Raw genomic sequence first — 19,509 nt, 5'->3', positions numbered from 1 at the left:
GACTACCAGAGGCGCAGTACCCATGGTCGACCATGACCGACAGAGGTCACACACACACGTATCTGGAGATCCACCTCTGATTGACTGTGCATGCACATGAAATTCCTTATATTTACAACATTTGTATAAATCTCTTCCCCACTCTCTCTCCGAAGTTTGGTTTAATAGATAAAACATTTTAATGTGCCAAAAAACAGCAATAAGGTAGATGGAATAAGCAGAGACTAGTTGCTAAAAAGCTCATTAGTGTGCTGTATATTCTATCTAATGTAATTCATGACAAATGTCGGGTATGACAGACCACAGTTGGTAACTAGACAACTTCCAAATCCTACAGAGTGGAGGTGTAGGGATGAAATTGATGTACAAATCAAAGAGCAATTGAGATAAATTTGCTTTTATATTAACTACATTTTTAAGTCTCAAAGGTAGTTATAGGTAGTACATGTTATGAACAAGAAATCTGCAAGAGACTGTCGCTATATTTTCAGATAAAAGGATTGAAGTTAAAGCTGAATAATGAGGGAATAACAATGTCATACAACAGGCTGGCATAACTGAAAACTGAATAGCCACACATCTAAAAGTTCAGAAACAGGAACAGAAACAGTTAATGTTTTAGAACTATTGAAAGATCAGCAGCCTGACACGTCAACTCTTTCACCACATTTGTACTTGAGTATTGAATATTTCCATTCATCAGAATTACAGTATCCAGGGCATTTTGTTTCATACTTCCATCTAAAGATGATGCCGTCCTGGGTGACAGATGCTAGAGTGGAGATAGCAGAACTTCTGACCAGAATCCTTCAGTCCCCTTTAGTTAATAAAAAGTAACACAAGGCCAATTATAACCAAAGTTAATGGGATAAACACAGTAACTACAGGCAACTTGAATCTGACAGAAACTGCTCTCACTTTGGCAAGGAGGGATTAATAAGAGATGTTAAGCATGGATTTACTGGACACATACTTGCTGTATGAAGTAGAAGAGTGCTAATTAAAGTAAGGCAAAAGAGACTGCGCATACAACTGTTGCCCAGCTGTTTCATCAGTCACAGCTTTATGGGAGAATGGCAAAGTGAAAGACACTGTTGAAAAAAAAACTTGCATGAAATCTTGGCTAGAGTTTGCCAGAAGGCATATGGGAGACTCTGAAATCAACTGAAAGAAGGTTCTATGGTCTGATGAAACTAAAATTGAGCTTTTTGGTCATCAGACTTAATGCTATGCCTGTGTAAGCCAAACACCACACATCATCAAAAACACACCATCCCTACTGTGAGAGGCATGGTGGTGGCTGCAACATGCTGTAGGGATGCTTCACTGCAGTACTAGAAAGGTTGTGAAGATAGATAGAGGGCAAAATGAATGCAGCAAAATACAGGGAAATCCTGAAGGACATCCTGATGCAGTTTGCAATAGAACTGTAACTTGGGAGAAGATTTGTTTTCCAGCAAGACAATGACCCCAAGCATAAAGCCAAAGCTACACAGGAATGGCTTAAAAACAAAGTTTATATCCTGGAGTGGCCAAGTCAGGGTCCAGACCTCAATCCAATTGAGAATTTGTGGCTGGACTTGAAAAGGACTATTCCCTATGATCCCCATGCAACCTGATAAGAGTTTGGGCAGTTTTGTAATGAAGAATGGGGAAAAATTGTAGTGTCCAGATATGCAAAGCTGATGAGACCTATCCACACAGACTCAAGGTGTATTTGCTGTCAAAGGTACAGCTACTAAATACTGACTTGAAAGGGGTGAATAATTATGCAACAATTATTTTGTTTAATAATTGTACAAATTAAGACCAAATTGCAAACATTTGTTTCCACTTTGACACAAAGCAGTCTTTTCTGTTGATCAGTGTCAAAAAAGACAAATTAAATCCACTGTGATTCAACGTTGCAAAACAATAAAACATAACTTCCCAGGGGGAGTGAATACTTTTCATAGATACTGTATTTTGTCTAAGAGGATTTCCATGAGATGAAAACAACAGAATAGACATTCTGAAAATGGAGCACATGACAGAGTGACTATCTGCTCAAATGCTTAAAGGAACAGTAGCAATTATATAAATTTTCCTCTGAAATTCAGTTAATGATTGCAGACAATAAAAATTGTTCAACATAGTAAGTCAAGATGATCTGCAATTCCCTTCACCAGAGTTCTGAGGGGAAAAAACAAATGGAGATATCTTTGAAGGAAGCTAGCTTTCATGGTGACTGAGAAAATACTAGGATGTGGATTAAAAACATGACAATTCTCTTGAAGTTTCACCACAGACATGGCAGACCAAATATTCCTTATCTTGTAAGAATTATGAAATTTATTTTTTGTTCCAATTAGAATGGAAATTCCTGAAATTAATCCTGAAAATAACAGCATATTAAACAGGCCCCAACAACCTTAGATTGTTAGAACATAATGATAGTCAGTATAGCAGATCATTAAAGAGTTCAGATTCTTAAATTTTACAACATTGTGTAAATGTTGGGAATACATTTCAAACCAACATTTGTACTGTGTTGATTTTATTACAAGTGCCTTATGTTTGAGATTCACTCAAGTTTGATCAGTGATACTAATTCACAATACATTCATGAAGCATAGAATCATTTCTGCTAAAAGTCAACAGTTGGTGACAAATCTGAACAATCGAAGTGTCTAAAGAGCAAATACAGACTTAAATGATTCAAGTCAAAAGCATTATTTTTGAGTAACCATTATAGCTTTGAAGTACCAAAAAGATAATGTAGATCCATAGCTTTTCATTCTGTATAAAACTTAAGTTTATGTCACCTTTCCCAAGTATTTATTCGGCAGAAATCAGCAAATTAGTGAAATTTTAGTTACCCTTAAGTGGAGGAGAATTTTTCCGCAAATCATGTGCACACTTGTGTGCAACAAAGCAACTTCTGCCAGCACCAACAATCCAAAAGAGAAAAGCAGTAGTGAATACGATGGCAACATGAAGCTCAGGAATTTCAGATCACAACCATTCCACCTTTTCAGTCAGCAAGGTGATGCAATGGCAAGGACCTTTTTCATTTATAACTCCACTAAAACCCCATCTGCTTTTTGAAAAACTCTGTTCTCCTGCATTGTATCATTATCCATTTGTTGTTCATTCAACAACTAATCCCCACCCTATATAATAGATCTTTCCTTTTATTCTCAAAGAAGAGAAAATCTGCAGATGTTGGAAATCCAAGCAACACACACAAAACGCCGGAGGAACTCAGCAGCCCAGGCAGCATCTACAGAAAAGAATACAGTCGATGTTTTGGGCTGAGACCTTTCGGTAGGTCCTGGCTTAGAGTCTTGGCACAAAATTTCAGTTGTACTCTTTTCCATAGATGCTGCCTGGCCTGCTGAGTTCCTCCAGCATTTTGTGTGTGTTTCCTTTTATTCTGTAATTTTCTGTCCTTGCACGAGCTTTTTCCTGGTTCAGGTGGAAGATTACTGAAAGTATTAGATTTAGATTATGAAGATACGTAGTCCTCTTTTCATTGTCATTTAGTAATGCATGCATTAAGAAATGATACATTATTAAATTCATCTTCTCTACAGATACTATTTGACCTGTTTTATTTCTTGAAGCATTCTAGAGTTCTCAAAACAAAATGAACCACAGAATTGATTTACAATAGAAAACCTCATTATCAAATACTGCACAAGCAAATTAACCTTTGGAAAGAATTTTGCATTCTAATATGCAGTTACAATTCCCGTATGTCCACTGCTTACAGCAACAATAATGGATGGGATCATCCATATAAATGTAATTTTAACTAGATATACCTACCTCAAGTAGAATTTAATTTGCAATTTCTCCATTTAGGTACAGCAGATTTTCATAACAAATGTTAACAATAAACATAATACCCAAATACACAAGGTATCCGGTGCACACTTTTCTTGTGTTTAATTATACAATAAATCTGATATGGATCATCTCTAGAAAAAGAATCAAGGACCATAGATGAACAAGGAGAGAACTCATCTTCCAGTTTAAGGTAGCACTGCTGAAGGCAGGCGACAACTTACTGGCGATTCCCAAAGCCAGAAATACAACTAAATACTTTATTAAATACCTTATTTATGTTTAGATAGGCAATTGTCAGGGATAATAATACAGCAGATAAATAAAGAAAAAGTAGGAGTGAAAGTAAAATTCTTTTTCCAGACCCATTTTGTTCCATCAATTGTTTATGTAGTCACTTTTCTTAGTACCATGAGCTCCTTGACCATCTTCTCCAATGAAAAGATATGGTCATCAGTATCTTCTGGTACAAGACTTCGTAAGGAGTCAGCAAGTTTAAATAGGTACTCTGTGTTCCTTCCACTTGGCCCAACAGCATTCAAAATTTGCAGAGCCATGTCTTCCAGAGGTGCTGGGCCCAAATAATCAGGATTATCGCATGTTCCAATATACTGCATCACGGGGAAAGGACTAATTGAAGTATCTTTAGGACAAAACGTAACAGTAGTAGTCCTATAACCATTTTTTTCTCGAAAGTCAAGATATTTCTTTACTTCTTCCTCTTTTCCATCTGGAAGTTTATACGCCACACCCCATACAAGGCCCTGGACATAAACAAATTACACATTAATAATTATTTGTCTAAGACTTCAATATATTTATTCAAAAATGACTGGCATTAGTTAATTGTTGGATAGATAAACAGGTGATGGATTACCTGCATTAAAGATATTGGGTATTATAATATGGAAAGCAAATGCTGCAGGTCAAAAGCAAAACAAAAAAAAAAAATGCTGAAAACACTCAGTCTTCTGAAAAATAATTAATGCTTGAGGCAAATGACTTCATCAGATTAAGTCTTCAACCTAACAAGTTAATCAGGCTTGTCTGTCCACAAATCCTGCCTGACCTGCTGAGCATTTCCAGCATTTTTATGCATATACAGTGCCTGCACCCGCCAGAAGTTTTCATGTTTTATTGTTTTACAACATTGAATCACAGTAGAATTAATTTGGCTTTTTTTGGGACACTGATCAACAGAAAAATGTGTCAAAGTGGAAAAAGATCTTTACAAAATGATCTAAATAAATTAGAAATATAAAACACCAAATAATTGATTGCACAAGTATTGATCCCCTCTCCTCTTTAGTATGACACACCAAAACATCACTGGTGCAGCCAGTTGGTTTTAGAAGACACATAATTAGTTAAATGGAGATCTGTTTTTGGAGATCTGTGTGCAGTCAAGATGTTTCCAATTGACCGTAGTAAAAATACACTTGCATCTGGAAGGTCCAACTGCTGGTATGTCAGTATCCTGGCAAAATCTACACCATGAAGACAAAAGAACACTCCAAGCAACTTCCTGAAAAAGTTATTGAAAATATGGCACAGCTGTAAGTCTGCCTAGAGCAGGCCATCCTCAAAATCGGAGGGATTTTATAAGGGGACTAGTGAGGGAGGCCACCAAGAGACCTATGACAACTCGAGCTTCAGTGGCTGAAAGGGAAAGCCACGGTTGAAATAAAGATCCCATGAAATCTCAGCCAGAAGGCTTGTGGGAGACTCTGAAGTCAGCTGGAAGAAGGTTCTATGGTCTGATGAAATCAAAATTGAGCATTTTGGCCTTGAGACGAAATGCTGTTTGGCATAAGCCAAACACTGCACATTATCAAAATCACACCATCCCTACCATGAAGCTTGCTGATGGCGACATCATGCTGTGAGGATGTTTCACTGCAACAGGCTCTGGAGCACTTGAGAAGGTAGAGGGTAAAAGAAATGCAGCAAAATACAGGGAAGTCCTGGAGGAAAACCTGATGCAGTCTGCACAAGAACTGCGAGTTGGGAGAAGATTTGTTTTCCAACAAGACCACGACCTCAAACAAAGTTAAAGCTATACAGGAATAGCTTAAAAACAAAGTTAATGTCCTGGAGTGGCCAAGTCAGAGTCCAGACCTCAATCCAATTGAGAATTTGTGGCTGGACTTGAAAAGGATTCTTCGTTCATGATCACCATTCAATCTGACAGAGCTTGAGCAGTTTAGTAAGAATGGGGGAAAATTACAGTGTCCAGATGTGCAAAGCTGATAAGAGATCTACCCACACAGAATCAAGGCTGTAACTGCTGCCAAATGTGCAAGTACTATATACTGACTTGAAAGGGGTGAATGCTTATGCAATCAATATTTTGTATTTTATTTTTGTAATTAATGGAGGTCACTTTGTAGAGATCTGTTTTCAGTTTGACACGAAAGAGTCTTCTTCTGTTGATAGGTGCTGAAAAAAGCCAAATTAAATCCACTGTGATTCAATGTTGTAAAACAATAAAGCATGTCAACTTCCAAGGGGAGTGAATACTGTTTATAGGCACTGTATGTGTTGAACCAATCCACAGAAAAACTTGCTGCCAGCAGTGAAATCCTCGTACTGTACTCTCAACACTGGCATAGGTACAAATTAACTTGTTGTCAGGAGTTATCCTGATCTTATAGTGAAGCCCCATACAAAGCAGTGTTGTCATGCAGGTGCAGTAGAACAAGTATTGCTGTCAATAAAAAAAATCTGAAAAACACATTGGTTCTGCCAATGCCCCTCATGTTTACTTAACATTCAGTGGCAATGAAAGTTTCTGAATACCTCAAAGTCCAATAAAGTTTTTGAATCTTGTTTCATTGATGTTTTTAAATCTCATTTCACTGATGTTAATTTGATGCTCAAAATCATTCCTAAATATGATTGATATTAAAGTGAGTCAGTTTGCTGTTTCTGAAATTAGTTTTATTTGATGTAGAAATGATGAACAGATTCCACAAGGCAAATAATAGATAATTTCAGCAAGTTAATTCTCAACAACAATCCTCGAGGATTTCGATATCAGATGTAGTTGGCAAAACTCAGCTGAAAGAGACTAGAAAGTTCCAAAACTTCTGTATTTACACTTACATTCCAAACTCCTGTATTTACACTTACATTGCAATGCGTCAGCACTTTCACACACTCCTCAGCACATAGTGATACAAACATGTTTTAGTTCAATATAATTTACATTCTTCAATTCCAGGTAAATAGAACCTCAGATCTTAATAAATGATTTTGTAAAGATGGAATATTCTGTAAGCAACTTATTGAAACACTAACGTAACTTGTGCTACATTTGACCCAATATACTGAACAATGTTATCATGTGCAGTATTCTGGCATTTTTTCTTTTTATTGAAAAGGCAGTTAATGGCAAATGTTCCATGAGTTTCAACTGTTACAAAAGAACAACCATACCATTTGAAATGATTGTACACTGCATCTATAGACACTGTTTAGCACCAGTCCGCATCATCACATACTTGCTTAATAACACCATATAACTCAGTGGCATCATAAAAATTACATAATGTTCTGAAGTAACATGCACAAAATGCTGGAGGAACTCAGCAGGTCAGGAAGCATCCATGGAGGGGAGTAAACAGTCAATACTTTGGACTGAGACCCTTCATCATGTACTGGCGTGTATGTGGACAGCTACTTCAGAGCACAGTACATCTGTACAAGAAAGCATAGCTTGAAGAAAAATCTCCAATCAATAGGACACTTTTAAAATAGAAGAATTACAGCTTTACTTGGAAATTAATTCCTTTACATTTGATGACTTATGTCCTAAGTATGGAAAAACAATTGTAGTTTTCTACATACAATATTATTTTTATATGCCATTATATGGTATCTAGTAGCACATGTATAATAAAACAATAATCTTTATCCTGGTCAGCTACCCTGCACAAACATTCAAGTTTTGGATGGACTTGAGCTATGAATACTTAAGACTACAGATTTTCAATTTGATTGTGTTTTAGCCAAAGAAAATTACATATAATGCACACATTTGATCAGCAATCTGTTGTTCTTACTACACAGAAACTGAAATACATATTGAATGAATAAAACTATTTGCAAATGTTGATTAACAAATATGCATTATTTATTTACCTCAGGATCTTCAACAAGTGTGACAACTCTTCCAGGCTATAGGGATGGAATGAGAAATGCACAAAAATAAAATCATTCAATCATGCATAATTTTATGGACAAACCAAATTTGGATTTTAATAGATCTCAAAATTTTTTTTCTTGCTTTGGAATGGAGTTTTTCTAAGCAGCCCCACTCTGTTAGTAAAAGTGAATGATTTGTCTCTTGATATCCCAAAGCCTTTTCATTATCCACAAGACAAATACTTACTCATCTGGACAAATGCAGTTACAACAATACTCAAAGACTCAACACTAATTAAACTTATTAGCAATTCATTCACCATCTGAAGCATTCATCATCTCTGTACCACATCGTGGACAATCTACAAGAGGCAATGAGGCAAAGGTTTCAACAGCACCTCCTAAGAGTGCTTGAAGTCCAACAGATGCAAGCTCCCCTCTAGATCACACATCCATGCATACATGTATACACCATTCCACCACCACGTCGAATCCTAGAACTTTTCACCCCAGTCTTCATTATAGGAACAAGAGCCATTTATCACCAGGAGATCTATTGTCCATTCATCTAGAACAAATTCTGATGGACATTAAATTCCAGTGAGCCCATATTTTCAAAATAAATTAAAAACTCAAATTGAGCAATTATAGGTGTTCCCCGCTTTTCAAACGTTCGCTTTACGAAACCTCACCGTTACGAAAGACCTACATTAGCACCCTGTTTTCGCTTTCAGAAGGTGTTTTCACTGTTACGAAAAAAATCAGCGCGCGATAAAAAAATCAGCGCACGCCCAGAGAAGCCACTTTGCCCTGAATTCGGAACGGCATTGCTTAAACACGTTAGATTGAGCAGCCGTTAGCAAGTTGAGTTCTAAGGGGTCGGAAAAGCCTGAAAGAGTAAGGGTGTTACACTTAGCGTAAAACTAGACATAATTAAGCGTTTCGATCGTGGTGAACGAAGAAAGGACAAAGTGAGTTTGGCTTGTGGAAGTTGATGAAGATGATGTTGAAGAGGTTTTGGCATCCCATGACCAAGAACTGATAGATGAAGAGCTGATGCAATTGGAAGAGGAAAGGATAACAATCGAAACCGAATGCAGAAAGTGAAGCAAATGCGTGAGATTTTTGCTGCAATGATAAAGTACGACTTTAATTTTGAAAGGGTACATCGGTTTAGGGGATATTTGCAGGATGGTTTGAGTGCTTACAAACAACTGTATAATAGAAAAATGCGCGAGGCTCAGCAGTCAAGCAAGCCTTCCACATCAGATGATGAACCTCGACCTTCGACATTGAGGCGGGCAGTCATAGGAGAAGATGAGCTGCCTGCCCTGATCGACAATGAGATGACACCCCCATGTCCCGGACAGATACTGTACCGATTCGCGAAGAATGCAGCGATAGCCGGGAGGCACACAGCACACCTTTAAGAAGAAAGCCGAAATAAACATGCTAATTAATTAGGTGCTGCCTAGCACGTAATTGTCGGCCAAGATCAGAGGCGATGCAATGCAATGTGCTGTGTGCCTCCCGGCTACCGCTGGACCCCTGTGTTCTTCGCGGCAATGTATCGGGTCGGCGGCCTGGAGGGTGGGGGCCACCGCACCACCCAGCCTGCGACAACTCAGTCTAACACCATCATCAGTGTGCTCAGCGCTGTTTTCCCAATTCTGGTAAGTGATACTACACTGTACATACATTATTTCTACTTTATATAGGCTGTGTATTTTTACGTGTTATTTGGTAGATTTGGCAGCTTCATAGTTTAAAGGTTACTGGAGAGCGTTTATGCCAACAGCGCTTGCGTGAGATTTTCGCTACGGAGATCTGTGCAGGCAATCGTTATAGAGAAGTATTCCTACTTTATATAGGCTGTGTATTTATCATATCATTCCTGCTTTTACTATATGTTACTGTTATTTTAGGTTTTATGTATTATTTGGCATGATTTGTGCATGCAGCCTGGTACAGCCGTTCCGATCTATTCTTTATTTTCTTCTTACTTTTTAATTTACGTTTTTTTTTGTATTTTTTTCTCACGGTAATATGTCGAAGCTGCACCCTCTCTAATATGCTGGCAGAGGGAGTTTTATTTGGTTTTTCTTTAGCGCTGGAAATGGTTACATCCCGACATGCGGGACAGAAGCAAGGTCGCATTGTGTATTCCACGGACCAGCAAATTCTGGTCGGCTTAGCGAACAGAGCGGCAGACACCCCTGCTGAAATCCGGAGGAAAACGCACAGAGGGGGATCACAAAGCCGAGGAAAGAGGACCGGGTCGAGACGACAGAGACTTTCGGAGAAGAGGAGTTCAGTGGGTAATACTGTTCTGCCTGACCGGAAGTGCACCGAGAGCAGTAAGCAGCATGAAGGAGTGGGGTGCTTACTGATCTGGCTAACAACAGGTGGTGCAATCCAGGGCATATTACGATCGAGGAACGTGTTTGCAGACTGGATATTGAATTTTTTTACTGTTGGACTTCGGCCACATTCCACCGTGATACAACACTTGGCGGCACGGGAGGTTGTTCCTGCCTGTGGCCATCGAACGTGCAGCTCCTCCCGTGGAGGGTCAGACACCCTGAGCCAATAGACCGGTCCTGGACTTATTTTCCATCGGCATAGTTTTGCAATTTGTTGTTTGATTGTTGGGGTTTTTTGTATTGCTATATTTACACTTTATTCTTGGTTGGTGCGGCTGTAACGAAACCAAATTTCCCTCGGGATTAATAAAGTACATCTATCTATCTATTTGGTAGGTTATTTTTGGGCCTGCGAATGCTCACAAAATTTTCCCATATAAATAAATGGTAATTGCTTCTCCGCTTTACAACATTTTGGCTTATGAACCATTTCATAGGAACACTCTACCTTTGGATGGCGAGGGAAACCTGTATAGAATTTGACAAGAAAATTTGCAAAGTTTGGAAATCCAAAGCAACACAAACAAAATGCTGGAAGAACGCAACAACCCAAGCAGCATCTATGGGAAAAAGTAAACAGTCTACGTTCCAGGCTGACACCCTTCATCAGAACTGGAAAAAAAAGATGAGAAGTTAGAGCATGAAGTTGTTGGGGGTGGGGTGATGGAGGAAGAAATACAAAGTGGTAGGTGATAAGTGAAAGGGAGAGGGGTGAAGTAAAGAGCTGATAGGTGAAAGAGATAAAGGGTTGGAGAAGGGGGAAATCTGATAGGAGAGGGTAGAAGACCATGGAAGAAAGGGATGGGGGAGGAGCACCAGAGGGAGGTGGTGGGCAAGTAAGGAAATGAGGTGAGAGAGAGAAAATGGGTATGAGAATGGAGAAGGCGGGGGGTGAGGGGGTGGGGGAAATTTACCAGAAGTTCGAGAAATCAATGTTCATGCCATCAAAATCACTTTTTGTGGTCGATATTTTTCACAAGAAAATGTTAATTTACTCCAGAAATAATCATTGGAGAAAATGCCAAATGGTGTTTTGGGAAAGAAAATCATGTCAAATACAATATCCAATTTGAGTGAAGGACAGCCAAACATAGGTACTTCACTTACAACTTAACTTTGAAACCAAGTCTGGCCAAGGTGATCGAGGCCTGGAGCAGAATCAAAGTAAATAGAATCAGGATCAGGTTTATTATCACCGGCACGTGACATGAAATTTGTTAACTTAGCAGCAGCAGATCAATGCAATACATAATCCAGCAGAGAGAGAAAAAAATAAAATAAAACTCAATAACAAAGTAAATCAATTATGTATATTGAATGGATTTTAAAAAAGTGCAAAAACAGAAATACTGTATATTAAAAAAAAGTGAGGTAGTGTCCAAAGCTTCAATGTCCATTTAGGAATTGGATGGCAGAGGGGAAGAAGCTGTTCCTGAATCGCTGTGTGCGCGCCATCAGGTTTCTGTATCTCCAGCCTCATAGTAACAGTGAGAAAAGGGCATGCCCTGGGTGCTGGAGGTCCTTAATAATGGAAACTGCCTTTCTGAGATACTGCTCCCTAAAGATGTCTTGGGTACTTTGCAGGCTGGTGCCCAAGATGGAGCTGACTAGATTTACAACCTTCTGCAGCTTCTTTTGGTCCGGTGCAGTAGCCCCTCCATACCAGACAGTGATGCAGCCTGTCAGAATGCTCCCCACAGTACAAGTATAGAAGTTTTTGAGTGTATTTGTTAACATGCCAAATCTCTTCAAACTCCTAATGAAGTATAGCCGCTGTCTTGCCTTCTTTATAACTACATTGCTATGTTGGGACCAGGTTAGATCCTCAGAGATCTTAACACTGAGGAACTTGAAGCTGCTCACTCTCTCCACTTCTGATCCCTCTATGAGGATTGGAATGTGCTCCTTCGTCTTGCCCTTCCTGAGGTCCAAAATCAATTCTTTTGTCTTACTGACATTGAGTGCCAGGTTGTTGCTGTGACACCACTCCACTAGTTGGTATATCTCACTCCTGTACACCCTCTCGTCACCACCTGAGATTCTACCAACAACGGTTGTATCGTCAGCAAATTTGTAGATGGTATTTGAGCTATGCCTAGCCACACAGTCATGTGTATACAGAGAGTAGAGCAGTGGGTAAGCACACACCCCCTGAAGTGCGCCAGTGTTGATCGTCAGTGAGGAGGATATGTTATCACCAATTCACACAGACTGTGGTCTTCCAGTTAGGAAGTCCAGGATCCAATTGCAGAGGGAGGTACAGAGGCCCAGGTTCTGCAACTTCTCAATCAGGATTGTGGGAATGATGGTATTAAATGCTAAGCTATAGTCGATGAACAGCATCCTGACTTAGGTGTTTGTGTTGTCTAGGTGGTCTAAAGCCATGCGGAGAGCCATTGAGATTGTGTCTGCCGTTTACCTCTTCATTCATCAGGTTTGAGTATGAAAATCTACAAGTCATACTGCAGCTGTATGAAACTTTGGTTAGGCCTTATTTGTAATGTTAGGAAGGATTTGGAGAGGGTGCAGAAGAGGTTCACCAGGAATATTTGCTGTATTAGAAAGAATTAGCTACAAGTTTAGCTTTAAACTTGGATTGCTTTCTCCAGAAGCATCAAAGGCTGATAGAAGTATATAAAATCGCAAGTCTGTCCTTTTCCCATGGTGGAAATGTCAAATTTTAGATGACATAGCTTTAAGGCAGGTAGGGAAAGAGTAAAGAAAATTTGCAAGGCATTTTTTTAAAATGCAAAGACTGGCTGGTGCCTGGAAGATACTACTGGGGAAACAGTGGAAGCAGACACAACTGTTAACTTTAACAGGCACTTAGACAGGGACACGAACAGGTAGGAAAGAATATAGACAGGTGAGATTAGTTTTGATTTGTACGAAACGCAAACACTGTGGGCTGAAGAGCCTGTGCTGAACTGTTCTATGTTAAAGTACATTATTGGTAAATGCCACTATTGATTACCACGTCTATCATTTTACAGACAATTAGAAGTTGAGTGATTGAGCATTAAACAGATTAAATTTATCTTGTTTTAGTACAATGAAAATCTGAGCCAGTCAACATGACTCAGTATCTTATTAGAACAAATGATGAAAACAAACCCATTAAGGACAGATGCTTGCACTCCACGATCCTTAATAAACAAGTGTGACAAGCAAACCTTTTGGCATTCTGTTAATGTGATCCAAAGCAAACTTAATTGGAATAGCTATGAGCGTACTTTTCTAAAATTCTGATGAACTCGTACAGAAAGATTCAGAGTTATGACCTAGAAAATTAAATTCTTTACTCATATTTCAAATGTCTGTCAATCTCTATATTGAATATATTCATTGATTCTGTGTTTGCAGTGCTCTGGGGTAAATACCATATGGAACTAGACTGCAGGTGCTGTCTTGTGGAGCAAAAAAAAACCTGCATAAATCCTGAAGCAGGGTCTCAATCCAAAATATTGTCTATTCCCTTGCTTCCAAAGATGTTGCTTGTCCTGATGAATTTCTCAAGCAGTTTATGTTTTTAGCAAGAAAATTTCAAAGATTAGTAATCTTTCAGCGATGAGAAATTGTTAAATGGAGTGCCCTTTACTTTGAAGCCATGCCCCATAGTTCTAGATGTACCACAATGCAAAACAATCTCTCAGAATCCACCCTATAATCTTTCTTAAATGTTTCAACAAGATCACTTGCTTCTCTGTAATCCAAATGACATAGGCCCAACTTGATCAACTTCCCCTCAAACCCTTCAGCCACCAACTGGTGGCCCATTTCTCAGTCATAGATAGGAGGTAGGGTATGGCTTGTCCTTGCACCATACCCATTGACTCTCTTGTAGTTCAGCTGTCAATTTCTGCATTGAATAAATTCATTGACTATAACTCCGCAGCTCCCCGGGGCACAGAATCCCAAATGCAGACACAAGAGACCCCCTGACCCGCAGACAACTTCTAGCATTTCATGTGTTGATTTTTAGCATTATCTGTGGTGTTGGTCCTTTTCTGTACTTTTAAATGCTGCCCATGATTTTAATGTAACCTGCTAACTTTTGAGTCAGATTGAACCAGACCCAATCCTCTCTGAATGCACTGATTTTGTTCCTTCCAAATTATAATTGTTGCTTCTTTCCCCTTTCCATCACAGAACTAAACTGATGATCACTGCTATGTGTCCTTCTGTGATGTTCAAGTTACTCTCATCTTCCAAAACAAATCCAGCGATTCCTCTTTATTCATTGGGGGAGAAACACATGGATCAAGAATGTTGTCTTGAAAATCTTCAGAAATTTCTTATCCATTTTGACTTTTACTCAAATATTATATCAATCAACATTTTGGTAGTTTTAAGCTCTTCATTGTCACTGTGCTTCATTTCCTACAGCTGTCTTGCTATTTTCCAGTAAATTTAACACTTTTAACCTTTCTGTTTCTCAACACTTAATCTGACAGATTTTGTCAATGATACTTCACAAAGAGCACCTCCTTCCAGCATCATCTCAACCAGTCCTGGAATACATTTCTCCCTTTGTATCCATAAAAAATTCAAGTGCCCAATCACACCTTTTGAGCTTTGTCAAAAACATTGTCACATCTTATCATCTTTTCTCTCGGCTTCTCCTACCCAAAGCTCAATCTTATTTAGTCACACAGATTCTTTTACCCTGCTGCAACCTAATTTTCTTTGGATACCATTCTAATCCTCTAGATATGTAATTTGTTCATCTTAATCAGGTTCCTATGGTCCACAACTGGTTCTAATCGTGAACATCTCCCTTCTGTTCCAAGTTGACATCCATGAACTAACCTGCTTATCCTCTAATTAATGTGTAGCATATGGTGGTTACTGTCTTCGTGATATTACCTTTAACCCATTTCCTGGAATATAGACTGCAAGACCCTAATCTTTTTGCCAACCTGTGCTGTTTTTGACAGGCACTGTAACTTCCGGTTCTTCGTCCCTTTGCTATGCTTTCCTAATGACATCCTTTACCCTGACACGAGAGGCAAAAACATTTGAGACATGTTACTGTCAACTCCCCCCACCCCCACTAGATTACCAAATCACCTATAACTACTGTTTTTACAAAGTTCAAGGTACATTTATTATCAAAATATATATACTACATATAACCTTAAGATTCGTCTCCTTACAGGCAACCACAAAACAAAGAAATTCAATAGAGCCCATTAAAAAAGACCGTCAAATACCCAATACGCAGAAGAAAAAAAATCTTGCAAACAATAAAAATAAGTAAATAACATTCAGAACTGAAATTTACGAAAGTGATTCCACAGCCATGAAGCCAGTCATCAGTGCAGCCGATTCAGGAATGGTTAGTTGCAGCCCACAACCTCAGTTCAGAGCAGAGACGAGTAAACCCCATGCAGCACAGCACGGAGCTAAGCACCAACCCCCCCCCCTCCTCTTGCCCCAACACCCTGACTTTTTTAAAAATCGGGCCCACCGCTCAAATTGGCCAAACAGTGGGTTGTTCCTCGCACTCCGGCCCAGGCCCTGTCACCTCAACTTGGATTTTTTTTAAAATGTTATATGTCAATGATTAGGATAATTGAATCAATGGCTCTGTTGCAAAGTTTGCAGATGATACGAATACAGGTGGAGGGGCAAGAGGTTCTGAGGAAGCAGAGAGGCTACAGAAGGACTTAGATTAGGAGAAGCGGCAGGTGGAACACTGTTGGGAAGTGTATGGTCATTCACTTGGTAGAAGAAATGAAAGGGTTGACTATTTTCTAAGTGGAGAGAAAATACAAAATCGGGGGCGCAAAAGGTCTTGGGAGTCATTGTGCAGGATTCTGTAAAGGTTAATTTTCAGGTTGAGTCTGTGATGAGGAAGGCAAATGTGATGCTACAATTCATTTCAAGAAGACTAGAATATTAGAGCAAGGATGTAACGCTGAGACTTTATAAGGCACTGATGAGGCCTCACTGGAGTATTGTGAGCAGGTTTGGGCTCTTTAGCTTAGAAAGGAAATGCTGAGACTGGAGGGGGTTGAAAGGAGGTTAATGAAAATGATTCTAGGGTTGGCCAGCTTGTCATATGAACAGCACTTGATGGTTCTGTTCCCGTATTCACCGGAATTTAGAAGAATGAGGGGTAACCTCATTGAAACAAACTGAATGCTGAAAGCCCTCGATAAAGTGGATGTTTTCTATGGTGGGAGAGTCTAAGACCAGAGGAAATAGCCTCAGAATAGAGGGGCATCCTTTTAGAACAGATGACGCGGCATTTCTTTAGCCAGAGGGTGCTGAATCTGTGGAATTCTTTGCCATAGGCAGCTGCGGAGCCCAAGTCTTTATGTTTATTTAAGGCAGAGGTTGATAGATTCTTTTTGGTCAGGGCATGAAGAGGGACATGGGGGGGGGGGAGGAGGTAATAGACTGGGGCTGCAAGGAAAAAATGGATCAGCCATGATAAAATGGCAGAGCTGAGTCAATGGGCCCAATGGTCTAATTCTGCTCCAATACCTCACGGTCTTATGGATCAGCCACTTTGAATCAGCTCCAAGCCTGCTTCAGTAATGACTAAATAATGGTTTACTTCTCGCTCTTGGACCCATGGCCCACCTCCTCGATTCAGTCCAGAGATGCCACACCACAACCATCCTGAACCTCCGACACTTGAATTCACATTGCAAAAATGCCAGCTTGTGCAGGCAGTTCAAGAACTCAACTCCAAAAGGGAAGTTACAGGCTGTTGATTGCAGCAATCATTTCTGAGAAAAAGTGTGACTAATAGAGTAGTTAGTAGCTTTGTTTGCTGCCAGCAAGTTGCTTCTGTGCTTTGCCAGCACCATCGTACACCAGAATCCTTGCTTTGCTATTGTCCTGCAGTCATTTGCTCTGTGATCCCTTAGACAAGACCACTCTCAAAGAGTTACTACTCTGGTGTCTTTATCTGAATATCAGTTTGATAGATTGAAGATTAATTCACTTACTGACCCATTACATATATCCTGTGATATGTTCCTCCCCTTGTCAGAAGGTCAGTACACATTCTGGGCCCCTAGATCTTGCTTACAAAAGATCCAGTTTGTTCTTTTATTTATTAATTTGCCTCACAAGAACACCAGACATACTGAATAGGCCTTCCAGCTTGTGGAACCTGCTCTGCCATTCAGTAAGATTGAGACTCGCCTGGCTATGGACTCAGCTCCATCCACTTACCTGTCCTTTCTGCATAGCCCATAATTCCTGTTGTTCATTTCCACCCTGAAGCTACTCCCCAAATCATGAGTCTAATTCTAGTCTCAGGCTACGTCCACACTAGACCGGATAATTTTGAAAAAGCCGGTTTCACATAAAAACGACAGGGGTCCACACTTTTTTTGAAAATACCTCTGTCCACATTAAAACAGATATTTGGATGAATCTCCTACTGGGCATATGCAGGACACACAAAAAACAAGTGAAGAGGAAACGGTATACTTGGTGCGCGTTTGTCCAGAAACATTTCCTACAGCCATAGTCTCTTCACCGATTAAAGGGACAACAACTACAACTAAATGCAATAAGGCTTGTCATTGGGCAAAAGTGAAATTTGCTGTTACCTCATTTGTTTGTCTTTACTTTTGCCATGTCTTTGTGTATTATTTTGCTGTATTTAACATGTGCAATAAAACGAGTTACTGGGCAAAAGAGACAACTGCATCTACTGAATATTTGCACAAGCAATACATGAATAAAGCACCTTGTTAAATGTATAAAACATGTCTGCATCAGTGTTATCTTGAATTTCCATACAATGTCACACATCCATTGTAAGATATTCTTGTGGTGTTGGTGGTTGCATTCAAGAAAACAATGAAATGCCGCGCTACCCGCCACCATTTGTTCCGACACGCCATGACAGCGGTTTTAAAAATAGCCGGTTACCCCGTACACACTACACCGGAATTAGGCGTCTGGAGAGCGTTTCTGAAAAGCTCCATTTTCGGGGGAGGAACACGCTGTTTCAATGTGGACGGTGAGTCAAAACGAAGAGAAAAAGCTTCGGTTATGGATTTATCCGGTCTAGTGTGGACGTAGCCTCATTTACAGTGGAAACAACTTTCCACTCTAACTCATCTATCCCTTTCCTAATTTTATAAACTCCTATAAAGATCCTCTCTCATCCTCCCGAATTCCAATGAGTATATTCGAGGGGAACCCCTCTCCTCACAGGCTAATCTCCTCACCTCACCTCTGAGATCAACTGCCTGGCCTGCTGCGTTCACCAGCAACTTTCACGCGTGTTGCTGGTAAACCTGCTCTACACCGCCTCCAAAGCCAACATTTTGTTTTCTCTCAAGGACGATCAGAATTGCATGCAGTACTCCAGGTACCCTGTAAAGTTGCAGCATAATCTTCCTGCTCTTAAATTCAGTCCCTCCAGTAATTCATCATCTGTTGCACCTCCACGACAGCCTATTGCAATCCAACGTCCCCCTGCTGAATTTTGCGTGATTTAAAATCGCCCGGTTTCCAAGGTGGATGACCTCGCAGTTACCAACAATTTTCTCCATCTATCAGACCCTCGCCCACTCACTTAACCTTATCTATATCTTTCTGCAAACTCTCCGCATACCCTGCACAATTTACTTTTCCACTCAACTAAAACAAAACACCTTCTCCTCTTGGGGCTGCCTGCCAACGCGACAAAATTCTGGCCTCTTTCTTCTTGGGTTCATCCTTTCAAAGCCACCCCCCTGTCCGTCTCCATCCACCCACCCTCCCTCACCACCACCTGTCCAGCCCCTTCGCCAATCACTCACCCACCTTGCCTGGCATGCCCCGATGGTCGGTGCTTCCCTGCCAGAAGCGGCGGATGTAGCCGCGAATGTAACCCACTAACTTTTCCTGGTACGGGAAGTCTACTTTCCAGATCAACGAGCCGTACCCGAATATCCACATGGCGACTCCAAGGGCGAGCAGCCTTTGAACCGCAAATCGAACTGGCGTGCTCCAGATTTATTCCACGGTGTGGCGGAGCAGCCGTGACTGCGCAAGCGCACTACGCCCAGCGCGAACGGTCACCCGGGAAACAGCTGTTTCCTGCGCAATGCGGGAGAAAAACATTCTGTTCACCCGCTCCGTTTGTCTCGCCAAG

At 40.2% G+C, this 19,509-nt stretch overlaps 2 protein-coding genes across 5 annotated transcripts in view; one reads left to right on the top strand and one right to left on the bottom strand.

The window, feature by feature from the left end:
• Nucleotides 1-460: 460 nt before the first annotated feature.
• Nucleotides 461-19,489, bottom strand: chac2 (ChaC, cation transport regulator homolog 2 (E. coli)). 2 transcript variants are annotated; one of them, XM_063055868.1, is made up of 3 exons: nt 19,179-19,489; nt 7,972-8,007; nt 462-4,592 (listed from the first exon to the last, which is right to left on the bottom strand). In XM_063055868.1, the coding sequence occupies exons 1-3, from the start codon at nt 19,311-19,313 to the stop codon at nt 4,215-4,217; spliced, it is 549 nt and encodes a 182-aa protein (XP_062911938.1). In that variant the 5' UTR covers nt 19,314-19,489; the 3' UTR covers nt 462-4,214. The 2 variants fall into 2 exon arrangements, with proteins under 2 accessions (XP_062911939.1, XP_062911938.1); XM_063055869.1 differs by lacking the exon at nt 7,972-8,007 and having other exon boundaries at nt 461-4,592.
• asb3 (ankyrin repeat and SOCS box containing 3) overlaps nt 18,706-19,509 on the top strand; it is a 93,399-nt gene continuing 92,595 nt past the window's right edge. For 2 of the 3 annotated variants that reach the window (XM_063055866.1, XM_063055867.1), the window contains exon 1: nt 18,706-18,741. The gene's annotated coding sequence lies outside the window, so the exon portion shown is untranslated. The remainder of the gene's footprint in view (nt 18,742-19,509) is intronic. The other variant, XM_063055864.1, reaches the window with a different exon arrangement.

This window comes from Mobula hypostoma, chromosome 8 (genome assembly GCF_963921235.1).
Source record: "Mobula hypostoma chromosome 8, sMobHyp1.1, whole genome shotgun sequence".
In the NCBI taxonomy this organism is placed as follows: domain Eukaryota; kingdom Metazoa; phylum Chordata; class Chondrichthyes; order Myliobatiformes; family Myliobatidae; genus Mobula; species Mobula hypostoma.
This window is presented reverse-complemented; position numbering and strand designations above follow the sequence as displayed.

Coding starts and splice junctions, on each gene's coding strand:
- chac2 (XM_063055868.1), bottom strand. CDS start 19,313: ATGTGGATATTCGGGTACGGCTCGTTGATCTGGAAAGTAGACTTCCCG. Junction 8,008..19,178: donor ATCGGGGCATGCCAGGCAAG/GTGGGTGAGTGA, acceptor CCATCCCTATAG/CCTGGAAGAGTTGTCACACT. Junction 4,593..7,971: donor CACTTGTTGAAGATCCTGAG/GTAAATAAATAA, acceptor GTTTATGTCCAG/GGCCTTGTATGGGGTGTGGC.